The 14,961-nt window shown below is 32.6% G+C and overlaps 1 protein-coding gene across 1 annotated transcript in view; it reads right to left on the reverse strand.

The window, feature by feature from the left end:
* Positions 1-4,208: 4,208 nt before the first annotated feature.
* Positions 4,209-14,961, reverse strand: part of LOC125052548 — a 49,773-nt gene continuing 39,020 nt past the window's right edge. Inside the window, exon 2 of the mRNA XM_047653463.1 lies at positions 4,209-8,511. Within this exon, the coding sequence (XP_047509419.1) occupies positions 6,172-8,466 (2,295 nt within the window). The 5' untranslated portion in view covers positions 8,467-8,511 and the 3' untranslated portion in view covers positions 4,209-6,171. The remainder of the gene's footprint in view (positions 8,512-14,961) is intronic.

Here is a 14,961-nt window from a genome sequence, read left to right on the forward strand (position 1 = left end):
GTGAATTATTGTGTATTTATATCACCTATCTGCGTAACGTCAAGTTTAATTCAGCTATGATAATCGATAAAAGCCATCTTGTAATCCGAGAAATCGTTTTCAGGAGGAAATAGTAAATTATGGATTAAATTTATTATTGTGGTTTATGTATAATGTTCGTGTTTTTGATCTAGTATCTTAATAAAATAAATTAATAAATAGTAAATAAATAATAGTTAAAAAAAACTAAAAAACACGCTTTTAAAGCACATCAAACTAAAAAGTGAAAAATAATTCCTAATTTAGGCTGAAAATGGTAATGAACAAAAAATACTGGTATAATTGCGATAGACGAAAAATATGGCACAGAGCGCCCCATGATGTGCTTTAAAAGCGTGTTTTTTAGTTTTTTAAACTATATTTATTTTATTTCACTTTAAATCATTACTAATTTGAGGAGGTATTTTGAGGAAATTAAATAATATGTGTATATAAAGATATTGTTGTAAGAATTATTAAATTACTTTAAGATATAAGTTTTATTTATTCAAGTATCTATCTTCTCTTAATATATATTATTCATCATTCACAAGAAACGTTATATGAAATGTAAAAACAGATTCAAAAGCCCTTGCTCGTTTTACGTGAAGCGTTTCACTTGAATTCATGATAATTTAATGAAATATGCCTTTGACGTGACTAAATTTATTAATCGACGGGAAAAATTCCGAGAAATTGTTAAATAAATTGAACAATATTTAATTAATTACTATTTAATAATGTATGGGAATGAAAATGTTAAAAATTACTCGAAATGCGACAAGTAAGAATTTACATTCTTAACTTAAAAAGAAGATCATACTACTGTCCTACTTGTTTATATCTATATATATAAAAAATAAAACCCGTTTTCCGTTGTCACGACATAACATGAAAACGGCTTGACTGATTTGTCTGATTCTTTTTTTATAATATTCCTTGAAGTACGAGGATGGTTGTTACGGAGAGAAAAATCAAAAAAAATTGAGTGAAAAAGTCTAAAAACAACACTTTTCTATATTCCCATACAAAATATTCGTAATAATATTTAAAGGCAATTTGAACTTTAATACCATATTATAAAGTTCAAGTGTTAGTGGAGGGGTTCCGGGAAGGTAAATTTTTATTTTTTGACGGAATGTATTTGTTGTAATATCAAAAGATATATTTGTCAGGGAATGCTCCGATTATCAGGAAATGTTCTGATCGAGTCAATTGACCGTTGATAATTATTGTTGCTTTGGTTAATAATTGAGATTCCTTTTATTAAATTTAAGGATCATAATTTTTTTTTGATTAGATTTGTTTTATTATTATTTAATTGTTTCATAATTTAGTAACATTACTTAACGAATATTATTACGACCAATCAGAGCCAAGCAAATGCCTCGTGAGGCGCCATCTTGATTTTGGACAATGCGTTCAACAAACACAGGTTAGTTCTGATTGAGTATTCAACATTACGGACCAAAATTCATTACGGTTTCAGAATTTTGCGTGTTTTTCTTTAGAGGACAGCTTAGTGGCTTTAGGACAATCCACTATTACTGTATAAGCAAGTGTTGATTACATTCTTTGGTGCATAGCTGACGTTAAAACGCTCGACCTTAACTATTAGAATTTAACTAGGTTAACTATTAAAATACAAAGGTTAATTTTTTTCATTCTTACTTTTTTATTCACCGACTAAAAACAGGCTATGTTTTAAAATTTTATTTAAAATGAATGATATTACAAAACGCAATTAGGGTCACAAGTGGCTTCGGTACTGTCAACTAGAAAAGTTCCATTTATAACAGACATTAAAAGACATTTTTTATCTAAAATTCTTTAAACGCTGCGTCCCGATGCCATGTTCTTAATTTGTCAAAAACTTTGTCTCACTGAAGTAACGTCGTGTGCACGCGATTGTACTTTTAATACAATAGAAACCTTTTCAGGTATTTTTATATTGGTCAAAATATTAAAATTATTATAAATAAATATACTATTTCATTTTATCATAATCCAATTACTTATCCACTTTTGTAATCCATTGGTATTTTTTAGAAACAAATAAATAATCAATTTCATCGCAAAGTAAGGTCAGTCGTTTTTAAACATATTGACAATACTACATTACATACATTGTTTACTGACAGTACAAACATAATTCAAATGAGTAAAGAAATATGGCGCCTTGAGAGCAACGAGGTTTATCGAGCATGGGTAAGTATAGTCACATGGCTTTTATTACTAAAATATATACCTACATAACTTAAGGTGCTTGAATTCTTACCTTTCTGTTTCATGATACTGAAGATTCCAGAGCCGGTGGTTTCCTATCAGACTCCATAAACAATCCAATCCAGCGCACAGCTTGTTCTAGACTCTTTATATTAAAAAAAATCACTTTCTATATATTACACGATTTGTGTTTCTTTAAATTTATAACTTAAACATATATATTAAAGCAGTTCCTTTTATTTCTACTTAATTGTGTTTCTATGTATGTATGATGTAAAGGGTGTCCCAGATCGTTTATCTGCTGCAGTACATTGCAACAGGATATTGCATTGAAATTAACTCCTACACAACAACAATTCCTTTGACATTTCTTTAAAGAAAAGCAATAAATAAAGCTCATACACTTATAAGGATTTACTGTTAAGCTATTTAGTGGTGTTCAATAAAACATATAATTAAAAATACACTTTTTATTCCAAATTCATGCACATCTACATTTGTTCTCGCTAAGAATAACATTGTGATATTGTGCTATTTAAGTACCAAGAGAATCTATCCAGTCTGCCAATTTAATACTTTGAGTTAAATAGAAAAGGCAATAGTGAATCTTAGTGATTATCTCGAGCTTCACTATTACTTTACTGTGAGTATAAACAGATTTGCCGTATAAGTATTTATAAATTAGCGCTGATGGTATAGATTTTTACCTTGCATAAAGGTAATACACCAAAACTTTGCTACGACAAAACTAGTTATAATCAAGATGTAAGAGTCTCGTCATACAAACGATATCGAAACAATGGCAAGTTTATATAAATATACCTGAACTGTTTCAATATCGTCATATACCTTATCAAATTCGTCGACAATGATTACTATAATTACGAATTAGTTATGCAAAAATATTAATTCATATACTCCTTTGAATATTAGGTTACAGGAAAGAATAATCAAATATCGTTTATTACAGCCTACCTTATTATAACTATTTAAAGCTACGCCATTTCATTTCGTAGCACTACGTCGTAGGCCCTGTAGCTCGGTTGTAAATTTACTACTTACCGAATACTGTTCACTAGAAGAGAAAGTAAAAAAAAATTAACCATCTAAAATTTGGAATATTAATAACGAAGCATTAATTAAGTTATTTTAAGAGCCATAACTTAAAAATGTAACCACTGTCGAGAACTACTTAAGTTAGGATAATACACCACAGTCAACGGCACAAGTGATCAGTATTAAAATTATTTCTCCTTATATTATTTTTTTGTTTATTATCAAATTTATTACAATCTTATAATAACTGAAGTATAAGGATTTTCCTTAATATTATTTAAATTGTAAGGAAATTCTTCTAATTTTGTATCAATACTTGAGAATGACTTCAATAATAAAGAGAAATATCGAAAATTTCAAATACAAAACATCACTTCTGCCCTTGATTGTTCGCGTTACATTACATTATTATTGCTATTCATGATACAAAATATATGAAAAGAAATTGTCTTCTTACAAAAGATATCATACATTATTTCCCTATTCAGTCGTTTACAGACATCTCCCGGGTTCGTATACTAATATAGGAGTCTCAACAAGGTGCATTTACAAAGTTTTGTCGGAATATTGTGATATTGTATTCGGGAAGGTACTTTACGTCGGAGAAAACTTTCAATTTTCGTATAAATTTCCTACTTCATCGCGAATTTTGTAGGGTATTGTTAGGTTTATACGAAGAAACGTTTATCTATGAAAAACAATTGACAATAAGGTATTATGAAAAATGTTAATAAACAGTCAATGAGGGGGCCTCATAGCCTAGCGGTCTTATTAAGTGGCAGCTAGGTGGTTCGAGGGCAAGTTTTAATTTAATTTAAATTTATTCTCGGCCTTTGGGAGGGTTGTGCGGTACCGGGCCAGTGCCTAAACCGTACATGGAGGACACGGTCGAATTTCTAAAGACAAGCACGAATTATAAAAAATCCTATACTTGACGCTGGCTAATGCACAAATCGTGCCAGAGCCATAAAAAAAAGAAAAAAAAAACAGTCAATGACATCCCCCTGTGTCGAGTTGTGACTGGTGACTGTTTCATAGATCTGTTAAAGTTAAATAAATTTAAATATTAATAATAAATATTGTGGTTATGACGACTGACTTAGGTATTATAAGTGTATAGCAACAAGGGGCTATAGTTGATATACCTTTAGGATTTTTTTATACAAAAAGTTTCACTGATATTTTGCTAATTTAAACTAACATACATCAATTTCGTACAATAAAACTTTAGACCTCTGGAGACAGATAATTTTTAACTTAATATGGTCAAGGAAACTAATAAAAGAAACCTTCCAACCAAGGAGATGTCAGAAACCCACTATCTAACGTATGGGAGGTACCCTGATATCGATTACTGTGCCTGTTCACACCAATCATACTAAAATCAGCTTTATTAATTCTATCCGATTCAATTTTATAAAATTACTAGTAATAAGATTCTTGAATCGTAATGAAAAGAACATTTAAGAACCTGTAAATAAGGTAACCTAATTCGTGAATAAATAGCATTGAATCTTTTTAATATATAACGTTACGTTACGTTGAACATTACGTACATATTTTATTTCGTATCTTAAGTCAAAATGTCGTTAAGAACACAATAAAGTGTAGAAAAATGGTTTAGCAGATCTTGAATTGAATTCGATACATTTTTACATACCGACAATAGGTGAGGATCAGAAATAAATATGTAAATAATTTAGTTACAAATTACTTTATTTTACTAACAATACTTTTACCCTTTATGTAAATTTACTAGTTTTTTTATTGTTGTAAATGGTAAAAAGTAGGAATGTATTTAAATTGAATGAGAGTATAATACATGTGTCACAACCATATTTGGCCCAGTGAAAACTAAATCTAAAAGGACCTTTAAATATGAGCTTATTATACGTGAAATAATTAATCGTGCAAACAATATAATGTATTTAAACTGTATTAAATGTAAAAAAACATGTTACATACATTATCTATGTAATTCCAATACGACACATTGATTTAATTGTTAGCGAATCATACTAATTTCATGCTATAAATTTATTATATTTATTGATCAATATAATCAATTTATATGCATAATATGAATTCAGCTAATATTATTTTAGTGCGAGTGATGTGAACAGGCTTTCGCTATTCGATTCCATTTGGAGATGTAATAAAATCTATTATTTACATTATAATATTGTATATTTATTATTTACACTTAGTATATAACTATTTAGTTTAAGATTCCAAGGGTCCGCGTGAATATTAAAACGTAGAAAGATGAGGAATTACCTTAATGTATTTAAAACTATTATTTTAAGAATCAAATTATGTATATTTTAATAAAAACTGTATTTTGTCATCTGATGAAAACAAATATTTACTAAGTATAAAAATCTACGAATAAACTTCACACTCATAGTTTCTCTAAAAATAATTCTAGAAGGCTCTAAGAAAGTTCCTTAAGATACAACTAAAAATGAGAACAATAGAAAATGTTTTAAAACAGTCTGGAACAGAATTCCGGACAATATTTCATTTTAAAAACCAATTTTCTCTCAAGTGCAATAACAGAAATGCTTCATAACAAATAGTTTAGGCGCATTTTAGTCTTAACTACTATTTCAAACTTGGCACAAGATTGTCATTATACAAAAATGAGCATACACATATTATCAAAATATACTAACACAGTTTTTGACTAGACAACTTTGGTAATTGTAGTTCACAGGTATATTTAAATCAAATAACTCACATGAAACGGAACGCAAATGGATCGTGCACTGTACACTCGTAATATATACAAAACTATTCATACTCAGTCGCTTTATCACTTCGGTAGCGTCTAAATTGCCCTGTTTACGCGTTATCGTTACGCCGTCGTCGTCAGATGTCGTTAGCGTCCCCCACATACCCCTCGTCAGGGCTTTCCGAACATATATCAGACGCACATTTAGCGACTTGTGGCAGTGGTTTTAGAACGTTTTCCGTACCTTCCCCCGGTACTCGTGTATCTGATGTTTGAGTATCTACACACCTAGTTTCCACTTGGTAACACCTACCGGGCGCTTCTATTCCCATTGGAACCATTACAGCACACGTTCCTTTCGGGTTCCAAGCCGCACATGGCTCTTGGGTGGCGCAACACTGCACTGGCTCAGTTTTGTAACCTTCGGGCGGCGAAGGCACGAATTCTTCATTATAATATACAGTCCCATTTCCTACAAAAGCAATTTGGCGGTTGCGAGGAACTGGATATCCCTCTAAAGTACGTCGCACATTTGTCCCGTTAAACATTTCGAAGTTACCACATGGGGGCGGAGTCACGTTAAATTCTGTGTCTTTAGTGAACTTACAAGCGAGCTTTTGACCTTTTGGCCGATTATGAGGCAGTGTTTGGTAAAAGGGGCCGACAACGGCATAATTAGACATCATTGGCGCTCGACATGGATGTTTAGGTAGGCCGTAGTCAAAAGGATACCCATCACTGTCTAAAAAGCAGCCAGGATTAAGATGGACGTCGGCGGAATGTTGGTACATTGCGTTTTGTGGAAGGCTCATACTGTTAGCGGTTTGCTGATCTTGCCAGGTGACCTGTCTTTGTCCGGATGGGGCAGTAAAGGCAGTCTCTTCCTCAAAGGCGTCGGTCCCGGTTTGCGTTTTGTACACCGATAGCACTGTATTCTCATTCTGAGCGTTGTTTGCAACCGTTTCCGCATCGCTAATTAGGTCGGGATTTCTGTCTACAAAGCCTTTCATGTTATTGCTTTGATACGTGTCGTTCGACTCGAATTCTCGGTTTGTTTGCACTGTATAATGCAATGAGTGGTGCGAATGTGCGTTCACTATAACGCTACCGTTATTTTTGGGCAAAGAGCCATTACCTCGACTAGAAGGCAAAATTTGATTACATAACGCGACGTCCTTCCCACTTTCCTTCTTTTTACGACTTCTCGTATCCGTTTTAAATTTTAATAACACAACCGTTATTATAACGATAAAAAGGACAATAATTAGAAATATCACTGTTATAATCACTACTAAGTGTCTATGGGGAAAAGTAACCACGATGACAACTGGTTCTTCTTTAATAAGAATTTTAATTGTGTAATTCGTTCGAATCCTCCCAGCCGAATTCTCGGCAATACAAGAGTAGGTTCCATTATCATCATTACCGATGTTGTAAATGTACAGTTCACTTTTTTTGTCGATAACTCCGTTCTCAACGTAGAAAACATGGTGAGGCTCGGCGGCAGACTTCGAGTAATTGCGTATAAGTTGTCCTTGATAAAACCATTGTATTTTTGCCTCGGGCACAGCCTTGACTATACATTCCAGGGTTATATTATTTCCAATATTCGTCTCTATAAACGACAGAGTTGGGGTAATTTTTGGCAAGCACGCCAAATCGAATTCATCGACACTTGTGATTGTGCGTTTTTTCAGCCGCTCAGGTTGCGAGCAAATTGGCTCGACAGCGTGTGGCATATTGAAACTCGATAGCCAGCTATGTAAATCTCGCAAATGACAATCACAATTCCAATTATTACTCTCCAGATCGATACCCCGCAACGTATCGGGAAACAAATTATCGCCTTGAATATTTGATAGCCTATTACCATTCAGTCGGAGCCATTCCAAGTGCTTCAATCCAGCGAAAGCCTCCGCTTCTATACTTTCAATTTTACAATTGCTCAACTCTAATGTATTCAGATAGGACAGATGTTGAAAGCAGTGAGTTTTTATATTCGTTATAGGATTGTTGTTCAAAGAGAGTCTCATTAGGGATGGAAAAAAGACAAAGTTGCTGGATGGGACGACCGTGATGTAATTATTGGATAGATCTAACTCGACTAAATTGGCGAGGCCCCTAAAGGCGAAGTTATCGATTTTCTGCAACCGACATCTCTGGAGATATATTTTCTGTAAGTCTAATAAGCCGAGTTTGTGGAATGCCTCCTTTTGTAGGACTTGCAAATCATTGCCCGTGAAGTCTAGTACTTGTGTTTCGGAGTCTAGCGAATCGGGGATTGCTTTTAAATCTTTGTCGGTGCACTCGACATATCGTTTGCCGTTTTTCCACTTGCAAACACACTGGGAGGGGCAAGCGATAGCCGGGACCAGTATACAAGTGCTCCACAGGGCGATCAGCCGCACGTCTAGACTTCGTTTAAATTTCATATTGCCTCAAGGCATCCGTGAAACGGCAACAAACGCTTTCATTATCTGAAACAAAGAAATGAAAATGAAATATAGCTATTAATTTTTTTCGTGGAGTATTGTTTTTATACTTGAATGGTTTTGCTTTGTTCTCTGAGATCAATAGAATAATTTGGACCATCTGCTTGGAATATAATTCAAGTTGCGATCATATATTTTTTTTAAATATATATAATAGGTCTGGTGTCTACTTTAATTAATATTGGTATAAGTTGATTTGCTATAAAAGGGATTCATTATAACTTTTAAAAGAGGAAAATTCACCGAAAAACAAGATTAAACTTGAGATATTTAAGACAACGCAAATTGATGAGCTTTTGGTGTAAATGACCAAAGAAATTTTGACCTTTTAAAATAAGATATTTGTATTTTTCAGTGATAAATTAAAACTCAATGCGCTATAGACATTGACAAGGGTACGGGTTGTCAGTTTAATATCGTTGAAGATATTTGTAAAAAAGTAATTTAAAATATTCATATTTCTCAATTTCGTAATATATCACGAATAATAAAATTAATATATTAAATTCTATTGATTTAGAACGCAAAGCTGTTGGTGGCCAGGCTGAATTCTTTTTGCACACGATATTATAACTCTACATAGTCAAAGCAAATAACAACGTAGAAAATTATATATCACACATGTATATTTTGTAGTACGTTTTTCCATTAGAGCGTTGAGACTTAAGTAAAGGTGACAAACTGTCAAGAGCTCACTCAGGGCGTTAATGATTAGCGACCTACTTCCACAAGATGTAGGCTGGCGAGAAACAGAGAATCGAAATCCCTCAATTTTACTTTATGAGTGAACATACAGGTTATAAGAGTATTAATAATCGGATAATTAATAGTTTATTTATGAGTAAGGGTATGAAAAACCTATAATGGGCATGAAAAGGTTAATTCTTGAATTTTATTGCTTAGCATTTGGATATGGCAATATTTGTTCCATTTTTTTAAATCGATTAAAATTAGGGTTCTAAATTCTGTCTACTTAATTATTGACATATTGTAAACGTTACATAATTATGAGTACAGATTCTTTCAAATTACCAGTGTCAATGGCTTGTCAACATAATTTATTATCTTTAAATCCATAAATCGGCTTTATAACACGCATTGGACAACCTTTCTTTGAATCCACCTCATTTCTATATGTATCTACAATACAAACAGCGGTAATATATAAATATATAATTTGATTAAAAGTTATTGTTACGAAACTATGTACACGAAGACAAAAACTCAATCATAAAATCTGAAATATGATTCTTATAATTCATCGGATTACGATAACACTGATGAAATGTATGGAATTGTATCAATATGCCTTTCAATGGAGAAGGCAATTCGACCCATTATCGCGACATATTGAAATGAGCCGTCGACTTAATTAATACTGAAATTAATTAGTTCATGCTCAATCTACTATTATCTTGGATAAGCCTACTTACATAATATAATTATAGATTTAAAATGATAGTCATGTTAATTGATAATAATTAGTTAGTATAAGCTTGTTTAAATTAAGACAAAAAATAATGGGTAAAAAATAATAATTGTAAAAGGGTGTATATATTTTATGTATTTTCATATTCGTATATATAAAATTTATTTCTTTGAATTCTTCAATTTCTTATCGAATTTATGTCTTGCCGAAGGATGCCGCAGTCAATAGTTAGTATAATATGTATAACATATTGTTTATCATTTAAAAAATGATCTATAGCTCAATTTAAAGAAACATTTACAGTCATTATGTGTCTAATGTAGTTCTTAATAAGTATCGTTGTTATAAAAAAATATATATTTACTCTTTAAAATAATAAACCATTACGTTAAGTGAATCGAGTCAATACTAACAAGAGCGTTATTACGCTCCCTCTGTCAGCAAAAAACATAAATAGGTACACAAAATAAGTATATTTTGCTAAAACGGGCAACGAATGTAAGGAATATCATAAAAACGTCCATACGGGCCGTACTGAACGCAGTTATTCGGAAAAGAGGGTTGTTTTTTGTCAAAACAGCCTTATTTCTTATATTCATGTGATTCCAGTGCCAACTATGAATTCGTCTGGTAAAATGTAATAAGACATTAGGAATTTTTAGGATTCCAAACGGGATCACTAAGATAGATTGGTTGTCAGAGAAAGTGTAGGGTCAGAATGCTCTTGAATAATTTATAAGTGCTAATGGAAATAGGTATTTGCGGTATATTTCAAAAGAGATTTTCTTGTCATAAATATATATATGGTTCAATAGTTGTTAGTCATTTAACTTAGCAAATTCTGGCTAAATGGTATGAAGCAAAACGGAACTTATGGAACTATGGAAGTGAGCCAAATTCAATTTGTTTATATTTAAATTCACTAAACTATCTTATATTTACTTGAGTACAACCTTTTTAACGTAAATACACTTAATCGAATTCAAATTTATTCGCACTAATACTATAATAATAATAATAATATAGCCTTTAATTATGAAACTCTGTGATTTTATATATGTATGTATATATGAACTTTAATATGTTCTCACTCCAGTATATCTCGGAGTTCGGTGTGCCTCTTGGCAAAGGCCTCCTCTAACGCTTTCCACTGTTCTCTATCTTTTGCGACTCTTCTCCAGTTGTAGCCTGCTGTTAGTTTCAGTTCGTCCTCCCATCTCTTGTGTGGTCAGCTTCATCTTCGTTTTCCGTCTCTAGGGTACAATTCCGTCAATATTTTGCTCCATTTTTCATGGGAGCTCCGTAGCATATAACCCGTACATCTCCATTTCATTTGGTGTATATTGGTGAGAATGTCTGTCACACCTCTTCTAGCTCTCTAACTTTTAGTCTGCGTTTAATTGTTTGTCAAATATTATTATGCTCAGCATGCTTCTTTCCATGGCTCTTTGAATACTAAAAGTATGATAATTAAACGCGTTTAATTCGGTAGTTACTTCTAAACAAAACATCCGCTATCTAATTACTCGGTTAACATTCTAATTTCATAAAGTTAATTAAACCACAACCGCAATGTCAATCTTCGCAATTTGAACTCAATCTGGTCCACGTATAGTTTACAAACCTAATATTATCATTGAATTAGGCCTATATTTGTGTACATAGAATAGGTATCTCCATTTCAAACCTCACGCTCAAATATCGGCAAGGCAAAGGTACAATACAAACAATAGGTACGGAATGAAATGGGTCGGCCAATACTATAAATAATGCATCACATACATTATACTGCGGGGAAGCTGTTTTTTGTATCTCTTGAAATTTCGCAGATTTCTGTTATTTGTCCTCTTTTATCCCGACTGTTTATTCGAATCTAAAAAGGATGTGCTAAAATACAAATAATAATTAATATTGCGTCATTGTTTGCTTGAGCAGGTGGCTTGTCGGTGTACAATAATAAATATAATGAGTAGAATAAATACAAGAAAATAATGTATAAAAAGTTTATTACGGTTGTTTTTCTTATTCTTTTGTTTAATAGGGTTTGTTTATATATATATTAACATTCGCTCGAACGGTGAAGGAAAACATTGTGAGGAAACCGTCTTGCCTTAAACCCAAAAAGTCGACGGCGTGCGTCAGGCACAGGAGTCTGATCATCTACTTGCCTATTAGATTAACAAATGATCATGAAACAGATACAGAAATAGCGCCACTGATTTTTTTTAAACATATATATATTCTTTTTATTTAAAGCATTTTTCGGTAATTCAGTTTTTAGGATATATACAATTTAAGTTGAATACAACTAAAAGGGGATTACAATAAATTTTATTACATAACATAAAACTATGGTATTATACAATTTGTTTTATTAGTAATATTGACTTAGTTATGCACTTTTTGCACTTTCTTACTAGGGTTGCCTTGAAGAGATCGCGTATTAGCGATAAATCACCAGTTGCCTCCCAAATATACGTAAATGTCAATGCTATTTTTGCACTATCCTTTTAATACGTAAATGTTAACGTAAAATTGTAAACAACGTTAGATTGTAATCTATCTCGCGAGATTATAAACTGTCGAAAGATTGTGAACCTCAGCTTACTGCTTACAATTTAACGTATTATTATTCGGTAGATTGTACTACACTAACTTAGTTATCATTCAAACTTCTTTGGTCAATTACAGATTAATTTTACTTCCCAACAATTTCATATAACTACCGAATAATAATACGTTAAATTGTAAGCAGTTCGTTGAGGTTCACAATCTTTCGACAGTTTATAATCTCGCGAGATAGATTACAATCTAACGGTGTTTACAATTTTACGGTGACATATACATTTTTAAACCAGGCGATATTACTAAGAATACCGCCCCTTCATCGTTAAGCGAGTGCAATATCAAACTTCCCTTTTCATATAGACTTCCAAAGTAATTCCCCGTTAATCGAAGTGAGTTTAGAGTGACACGGAGAGCAAAAGTTGTAAGATTAAAACTGAGCTCACCCCTCAACTCTCAAATTTCTGATCACGGCGGACGCCTACGGCCTTCGTTGCTTGGGGTGAATTATTAAACGTATCTTATGTAAGGTAAACGCTCGGAGCTGTGCATGTTTTTATATCAATATAATTAGGTAATAGACTTATATTTCGCGAGGCTGTAATAAATTATTAGCTCACGAAATCGCAGGGGAATTTATTCGTTCACGTTTAATACGATTTGGGGTTAGTCGAATTTTGTATGATTTTATATTATATTTTTTTTATTTAAAATAGTATACAGCCAATATCACTGTGCTATCATAGGCCAATTTTTATTATTCTAAGTGTAGGAAAATATAGAACAAATACTACCTCTTTGAACAAAACCTACGGTTTTTAATCAATCAGATATTAGATTGCCAACCAGTAATTTAAAAAACTACTTTTATTTGCATTTGTCGCCCTCCTATGTATATTGTGATTATATTATATTATTTTGTAAAATAAAGAAATAAAAAAAAACCTTTCCATAAGAAAACTCATTTCTTTATTTTTTAAGATAATTCTGTTATTACCTGAAGTAACTCTCCAATAGCGCCGACATATTCGTTGGATCGATTAATACAAGTGTCAGCCTTTTCTGACCAGAGCCAATTTAAATTTGACTAAGAATCGAACACTAGACCTCCGTGTCCGCTGTGTGCTACGTGTAATAGAGGAATACTAAACCATGATGGTATAAACATTTCTCAAACGCCTTCCGTAATATTAACATTTTCATGAATGACCAGGACCAAATCCTATTTCAATTGATGCAGCGAGGTACAAATAGTGTCGAAACGGAACACGTCCGGGCCTCATCAATGATTCCGCTCTCCGGTGACTCGTATAATCAATGCTGATCTGATTCGCCCGCTATATTCACCACTGCTACGGATTGTTACAGATAACATGCCTAAGGTTAGCTTTAAAGGCCGATTTACATTATCTTAGTGTTTAGGAGAGTGCTTTAGTACAACTTGAAAGGCAAGTTCTTTAGCGTAGCGTTTACTAAAGCAAGTAGCGTTTACATGTTTCAACTAAAGTACTATCCTAAAGCACTCTCCTAAACACTAATGATAATGTAAATCGGCCTTAAGGTATAGTACGGCCGTAATGTAACGTTGGGTGACGTCACCCATACGTTGTCTATAAATAACATCGGAGTGGGTTTTCTAGAGAACGTTGAGTGTCACCGTAACGTCAAATAGCGGTGATAAACATTAGTGCAACGTTTTTCGCGTGTAGTGGTGCCCATATTTAATTAATACAATGAATGGAAACGTGACTTGGACGAGCGAAAATGATTGTTTTTTTGCATTATGTTAAAAAGTAAAGATGGCCGTTATTAAAAACCGTAAAACGGCGGCCGTTAGTTAACGGCACCGCTTTTCTAGGAAACCTAAGCCTTTTAAATAAATAAAGCGTGTATGAGTGGAGTGAAAGAACTGTTAAAAATTGCATGTGCTCAAGTAGTTTTGTCCAGAAGGCTAATAAATACGAATGCTTTTATTATGCAGAATAATTCACGTTACGCAATAGAACTAAGTTTAAGACGTTTTATAAATTTCTGTAGGATTACAAAATGTTCGCTGGATTTGAATATATATAAAAAATTGTTCGCACTTAGACTGACATCTGAAACTTAGCCGCAGTGCTAGTGAAAAGGGTATAAGAATTTCTAATACAACAAAGTGATTGATTGAGTAAAATATAAAATAAAACTTAGAATTCTCCAATTTTCATTTATAAACAAAAATGTTCAAACAAAGGCTTTCATTCAATACATTACATAGCTTCAACTTTAAAAGGAGTATTGGTCGAATGGCTAAGCAATTTTCTTCCTTGAGGGCGGGAGACTTCTACGGTAAGCGAAACATATCTATGATTCGACAAAGTGCATTATGCACAGAAGGTAGTTTTTGCTCATAAATAAAATTATTGTTTTAGCTTACACGAGTATTTTAGTTTTATAAAAAT

Source organism: Pieris napi, chromosome 9, assembly GCF_905475465.1.
Source record: "Pieris napi chromosome 9, ilPieNapi1.2, whole genome shotgun sequence".
NCBI classification, from domain to species: Eukaryota; Metazoa; Arthropoda; class Insecta; order Lepidoptera; family Pieridae; genus Pieris; species Pieris napi.